Source organism: Lemur catta, chromosome 15, assembly GCF_020740605.2.
Source record: "Lemur catta isolate mLemCat1 chromosome 15, mLemCat1.pri, whole genome shotgun sequence".
NCBI lineage: Eukaryota > Metazoa > Chordata > Mammalia > Primates > Lemuridae > Lemur > Lemur catta.
In genome coordinates, this window is record NC_059142.1 from 5,973,861 (window position 1) to 5,981,066 (window position 7,206).

The window sequence follows — 7,206 nt, forward strand, 5'->3', positions numbered from 1 at the left end:
CAGGATCCTATTTAGTGGAAGTCACCACCTGTGAAATTAGGGGAATGTAAAACCTCCAGTTTTTCACCACGGAAAAGGCTCAGCTTCAAAGGATGCAGATTTGGCAACCATTTATAATGTTCAAAAGAATGTTCCATGGGGTCCAAGGGGGTTTCCCTTCCCTCAGAACAATCGGTCTTGTTATGATGGTTTGGACTAGAGTAGAGTCTGGGCGTGTTTGTTCTTACGTGGGTGAAGCTCATGGGGAGATGATGCCCCAGAATCAGGGCCTGTCCCTGTGCTGCAGACAAAAGCACTCTGGGGGTGAGGCACCATCCACGTTGCAGACACTGACAATTATGTATAATGAACTGGTCAGGTTAAATGTTAGGGTTAGGACCAACATTTGGAGCATGACCAACCCTTCTGCCACCTGAACTCAGGGCCCTGCCACGTGGGGGGCAAACTGCTATGCCCCACCCAGAAGCAACTGCCTGGTCCTGCCCTCCTGGGACTCACAGTCCAGCAGGGAGGCAGAAGTTATGTAGGTAATAAGTGGTATCAAAGGTACAGGGTGAGTAGCGGTTAACCCAGGGCGGGTGCCAGGAGCCTTCCTGAGGGAGGGTCCACTAAGTGAGGACCCGAAGGTGGCCAACCAGACCATGTACAGGGGTGGAGAGGACATTCCAGGCAGAGGAGGCAGCCTGTGCAAAGGCCCTGAGGACTGGCCACAGAAGTCCCGTTCGGAGAGGAGGCCTTTAGGCCAATTAGAGAGCGGGAGGCTTCCCGCAGCTTTGCGCAAAGCAGATGGGCTCCCGACTGTCTACATCTTCAAGCTCGCTCTGGCTGCTGTGGGGAGCAAGGGCGAGTGCGGAGGCCAGCGGGCAGTCCACTGCGGTGTCCAGTTGGGAGGCCGTGGGGGAGGAGAGAAGTGGACGATGGAGGGACAGCCAGGCGCGAGGGTCCGCGATGACCAGGTGTAGGGACAGGCACGGGGGCGTTGGGATGGCTCGGGGGTTTAGTGAATGTGGGTGGACGGCTGTGACGGCACTGATGCACCTGGCGCCTCAGAGTTCGCCTTCAGCCCTGAAGTCTGTTCCCGCGCAGCTGGAACGGCCCGGCCCTCGGCGTGCTTGTCAGAGGCCCCAGCCCGCGGGTCAGGGATGCGTCGGTCTGCTCCGCCCCGGGCCTTTGCTTAACTCATGGCTGCACGATGGCTCAGTGCCGGGACCTGGAGAACCACCACCACGAGAAGCTCCTGGAGATCTCCATCAACACCCTCGAGAAGAACGTCAAGGGCGAGCTCGACGAAGACTTGCCTGACGACGTGCGCTCCGTGAGTGCGGCGGGCGGGGCGGGGCGGGGCACGAAGAGCGGTGCTGGGCGGGGCGGGCTGGGAGGGGCGGGGCACGAAGAGCAGTGCTGGGCGGGGCGGGCGCGGTGGGGTGGGGCGGGGCGGACGGGGCGGGGCACGAAGAGCGGTGCTGGGAGGGGCGTGCTGGGCGGGGCGGGCGCGGCGGGGCGGGGCGTGCTGGGAGGGGCGGGGCACGAAGAGCGGGGCGGGGCGGGGCGTGCTGAGCGGGGCGGGGCGCGAGGCTCGCGGGAGCCTGACAGACTTGGTCCAGGCCCGCTCTGTGGCTCGAGTAAGACTGAAAACCTCCTGGAGCCTCAGTTTCCTCATATGCAAAAGGGGATCGTAACCCGCCTTGCAGAGTCGTTGTGACATGAAATAGGCTAAAAAAATAAAGCACCTGGCTGGGCACCCTGTGGGGCCCAACTAAAGAGGAGCTCATGACAATTAGGCGGTTTCACCTTTCCAACGAGTTGGTTTCCAAAAGTCCAATTCTGTGGGGATTTCTGGCACTTTCTAAGAAAGGCAGTTACAAATAGGTCTGAGATTTCCCCCCAGGTCTTCTTGACTTTAGAGTCTCTGTGAAGTACTACAGGACGGTTGGAGACCTCGGCCCACCCCCCCATCCCCGCCCCAGCAGTCTGATCCAGCATGTCGCCATCCCAGTTTTCACCAGCACATCCAGTGATGAATGGTCACACAGTCAGCGGGGTCACCCGGGGGGACCTGCCTCGCCCCTTGGGTCTGCACACTAAGAAGGCTCTCCAGGTCTGCGTTGGGGCCCAGTAGAAGCCTGCGTGTGTCTCTGGGAAGGAGTGCAGGTGACGGAAGGGCCACTCATGCATCATGCATCCCGATGCCAGTTCCTCAGTTCCTCTCCACCTCCGTGCTACCACCACGGCCAGCCACTGCTGTCCTTGCCCTGGACCACTGGCCTCTGTGCTGTTCTCTTACAGGCTGTCCTCCACATGGCAGCCAGAGCAGTCCTTGGAGACCCAAACCACATTATTTCACTTTTGCACAGCACCCTCTAATGGCTTCCCATGACTCAGAGTGCGCGTTCCCCCGTAGTGCACAGACCTCACAACTGGGCCTGCTCACCTTGGCAACCGCCCCCAACCCTCTGAGCTGTTCCCCAGTGTCCAGCTTGCTCCTCTCAGTTGATATTCCATCTGGCACATGTGCTCTTCCCTCAGGTCCCCATGTGCCTGGCTTGTCCTTGTCATTCAGATCTCAGCTCAAATATCAGCTCATGGGAGAGTCCTTCCCTCATCACCTTCCTGAAAAACCATTGTCTGTTGCATACCCCATTTATCAGGTGAGAGTCTCATCACAATTTCAAACCACCTGGCTTATGTCAATTTGCTTTTGTGACTATTCACACTACATATAAGCTCGTGAGGGAGGCAGGAAGGGCCTTTTCACCACCACGTACCTCCCCAGAGCCAGCAACAGTACACAGTGTACAGTGGAGACGCCAGGATGTGTCTGTGGAATGAGTGTGAGTGTGCACGTCCACAAAGTCTCTGTCAGCCGCTGGACTGAGTCCTGCAGACACAGAGGACCAGCAGTCCCCGACTCCCCCAGCCTCTGTCTTGGGGCTGAGATAGAAACCCAACATAACAGCATGGCGGCAGGGCCACCGTGATGCCAGCCTTTCCTCCCTAAGCTGTTAAATTTGGCTAACTGCTATTGACCAGATACAGGAAAATGCCACCTTTCCCAAGCCAGGAAGATAGGCTCCCCTGAGAGAGAGCCCACTCAAGAGTTTCCCAAGGCCGGGCGCGGTGGCTCACGCCTGTAATTCTAGCCCTCTGGGAGGCCGAGGCGTGTGGATCGCTCGAGGTCAGGAGTTCGAGACCAGCCTGAGCGAGACCCCGTCTCTACTAGAAATAGAAATAAATTATCTGGACAACTAAAAATATATATAGAAAAAAAATTAACCAGGCATGGTGGCACATGCCTGTAGTCCCAGCTACTCGGGAGGCTGAGGCAGTAGGATCGCTTAAGCCCAGGAGTTTGAGGTTGCTGTGAGCTAGGCTGACGCCATGGCACTCACTCTTAGCCCGGGCAACAGAGCGAGACAGAGTCTCAAAAAAAAAAAAAAAAAGAGTTTCCCAGACAGACCCTCTTCGTGGGTAGAGTTCCCTCATGGCACAGCACCTGGGTCTGTGACACCTACCGGGCACAGGGCTGACATATGCTCACTCCCTAATGACTGGGACATGCCGAAAAGATGAGTCCCAGAGGCCCATGGCAGAGAAGCTGGCTGGGCTGGAGCTTCCGGTGGCCAGTCCTCCTTCATGCCTGGTTGGCTCTGTCTGGTGCCTCTGACACCCATTCCTGTGGCTCAGGAACGCATCAGCACCTGCTGGCCATAGTGACTAGTGATGAGAGTTTGCTCACTGAGGGCTTGCCATGGCCCAGGCTGGATGATCACACATGATCGCATTTACTTCACCAAGGGACCCTGCGAAGGAGGTACAATTGTTGTCTCCAGTTTACAGATAAGAACACTGGGTAAGACTGTGGCTTAGAGAAGTCAGGTAAGCTGCTCACGATGACAAACCTTGTGAGGACCAGAGTCTGGATTCAGACTCTACTGACAGATGCATAGCCTGGGCCACTGTCGCAGAGCCAGTGCTGCTCCCCTCACTGCAGACTGCAGGTTGGTGGGCACTCTGGGTGTGCCCGTGGCCCCAGGTACTAGGCCATGGGGCTGCGCCTCTGAGCTAAGGGCCTGGCTGCCTTGGCCTCGCTGGGAGTACTGGTGTGGAGTACTGCCTTCAAGGCCTCAGAGGGGACAGCCATCCCTGCCCTATGTAAGCCAGTTGGAGCCTCTGTCCCTTTGGGAATGTCCACAATTGCAGCAAGAGGTGTAATTAGGACCTTACACCATTGCCTGTCTCCTTACATTTAAGCAAAAAAAACATGGCCCATTGTTCTCAGGAGGAAAAAGTATCCCCTGACTATAAGTAGTAATAACACCAGCAAATAGCTGACATTGACTAGGGGCCTCCTGAGGGCCAGCCCTGTGAGAAGCAGTGGATACAAATTTGCTCTTTGAATCTTACATCAATATGGTAAAGTAGGTACTGTATGGTTCCCTTTTACAGATGAGGAAACCAAGGCGCAGAGATTAAGGTAATCTGCCCAAGGACACACAGCTAATAAATGGTAGAGTTGTGATTTGACCGCAGGCAGTTTGACTCAAAGCCTTTGATAAAACATCTACTGAGCCTTTAGCAAGACGTGGGTGTTCAGGGGAGGGGCTAGGGCCTTGAGTGAAAAAAATCTGGCTCCTGTTACCTGATTATCCGTGAGCATATCATACACCACGTTTTAGGTTATCTCTAAAACTCCTCTGGTTCAGCTGAGCGACTGTTACCAGCTCATGCCATACTTAGGCCAAATCTGTCCCATGTCCGTACTTTCAAGTCCTTCCAGCTTGAGAGGAAACGCAGAGAGTACATGCTGAGGAGAGGGCCTGGAGTGGCCGGGGAGGGAGGGCCTCGCAGCGCTGTCGGCAGGGAGGGCAGACATGCTGCCTGTGTGCTCTGAATATCCATGTGGGCATCCAGCTGCAAGGGCAGGGCAGTGCTCAGGCCTAGACCATGGGGAGGACCTTCGAGTCCGCAGAGAGTCTGCTCGAGTGACAGTGGTCTGACCCAGCCAGCAGTCCATGGATAGGGCAGCTGTGATGGGATTCCAGCCAGCACCAGGAGGCCCCCTTGGCATAGGCCAAGTTGCTCCTTTGTCTATGGTGGAGGGGGCCACTGGGTCATTCTGTGGTGCAGTGGTCCTGGGGAGGGGCACCAGCTGTGCCACTCTCAAAAGTCACTTTGAAAGACACGTGTCTTCACAGCTTTGAGGACCAAAGAACAGGCTGGGACAGCCCAGGGAGCCAGGAGCAGCTGCTGTCTCTACCCTAGTGCTTTCAACCTGCAGAAACTGGAGGGGGATCCGGAATGTTCTACCTGAAAATTTCTGTGTACTTATTGTAAGAGGGAAAATTAAGGGAGCTGCCACTCTAGGCCACCTGAAGTCCAGAAACAACTTGCAACTTCCATTTTAAATAATTTCTTTAAACCAGATTCCTTTTGTTTGTATTTTACAAATACCACATGGTTTTTCATAACCAATTTTAGTCTCAGATGTTTCTAAGCAGACTTCAGTTTCTGTTGTCCTCAGCTTCCAAAGCTGCTTTCTATATATTCAAACTCTGAGGGGGATGACTTCCCTGCCTGGCTTAAGCTATCAGCTACGACCCACATTTGAAAATGAAGGATGAGAACCTTTTCACAATGGGTTGTTGTGATTGGAGCTATTTCTAAAGTAACTGGGACACCCACTGCTGAGCGTGTGGCTCAGGCTCATGGAGAGCAGGTTTTGCACATCTGTGAACCATTCCCAGAGCCTGGCCTGGGGCCTTGCATGTGCAGAGAAAGAACTTAATAACTTCTTGTCATTTCTTCCATGTGACTATACTAATTGGTCCCCCAGATACCCCCATTCCCCACATGAGCTGACTTGGCTTTTCCCACAAGGGATTCTGTGGAAAACCAGCATCCCACAAGACATTAACAAGCGTTACTCTGAGAAGAAGTCTGTGGCCAAATAAGTTGGAAAACCAAGAGAGACAAAGTTAAAAAGGTTTGTTTTCCACAGGACTTGGCAGCACCTTCAGAATACTTTGCGTGGCCTGTGAATCTTTAGGAGAGGCCTGAGGGGTACTGACTTTCCCAATTGTATTTGACCAAACAATACTCTTTTTGCAGAAATATTAACATCTCAAGGTTCCACAGAACATATTTTGGAAACCATTAACTGCTACTATAGGAAAGAAAAAAAAAAAAACTCAAGTATACATTCCACTTGCAGTCCTCTCTACAATATGGAGAATTTAGGTCCTTTGCTGTCCTTGGTATTACAAAGTATGATACCTCTGCTTCAAGGTGGAAGCAGCTGCTTACCAAGTGCTTCAGTGGCCTCCCCTGCTCTGGGAATGACTCCATTCAATTTTCAACCATTCCAGCACACAACGGCCACAGCGTCAACACCTACAACAGACAGGCCTATTAGAGGATGGTTGTTTTTGACAGCTTTTTACAAGGCAGCAAATAAGGTCAGGAACAAGAGAAGGCAGGAGACCCCAAAGAGAATCCAAGGTTTGATTTGGTTGACATGAGAGGCAGTAGAGAGACTATGTGGTGAACACCATCAGTTTGCAGGGGCCACCGTCCTCAGAGCAGCCCCCAGACCCTTGGGCAGCCTCACGTTTCCCGCCCAGCTGGCAGAGGTTTGGGGCAAGTCAGACGTGAGAGCAGCTGAGAGAGAAGCATTGAGAACAGACGTCCTGAGCGAGGACACCCCTGGGCGGCCGTCGCCTTTTCCCTGCAGATGCTCCTGATAAGGAATGCAAGGACGCCAGTTGGCCCTTTCCCCGTGAAACCTGCCAGCACTCGGGTCGGGGACATGGTTGTCACCTGAAGATGAGCTGGCATAAGTGCACCAGTAGAAAAGGGGGCTCTCCGCTGGGCATGTGGCCAACACAGCCAGGGGACTCCCAGGTGTTCCTTTTCTATTTAGCTCTGACTTTGTCCTCAGGGTGTAAGGACATGCATGATCTCATCTTATCCTTCTCACTCACCAGCTTTTTGTCGACAAAGATACAACTATTAATGCTGTCGGGGCATCACATGACATCCATCTCCTGAAGATTGACAATCGAGAAGACGAGCTGGTGACCAGGATCAACTCTTGGTGTACACACGTGGTGGACAAGGTGAGTAATGCTAACCCATCCTAGCAGGGCATCCCAATTTTTCTAACTACCAGCCAGAAAGAAGGTGGAAATCTTCCCTAGGTAGTGTGTA

At 53.7% G+C, this 7,206-nt stretch overlaps 1 protein-coding gene across 4 annotated transcripts in view; it reads left to right on the forward strand.

Annotated features, from left to right (window-relative positions):
• Positions 1 to 7,206, forward strand: part of DRC3 (dynein regulatory complex subunit 3) — a 53,350-nt gene that overhangs the window by 28,364 nt on the left and 17,780 nt on the right. For 3 of the 4 annotated variants that reach the window (XM_045526886.1, XM_045526885.1, XM_045526884.1), the window contains exons 12-13: positions 1,192 to 1,315; positions 6,984 to 7,115. In XM_045526886.1, the coding sequence (XP_045382842.1) occupies positions 1,192 to 1,315; positions 6,984 to 7,115 (256 nt within the window). The remainder of the gene's footprint in view (positions 1 to 1,191; positions 1,316 to 6,983; positions 7,116 to 7,206) is intronic. The other variant, XM_045526887.1, reaches the window with a different exon arrangement.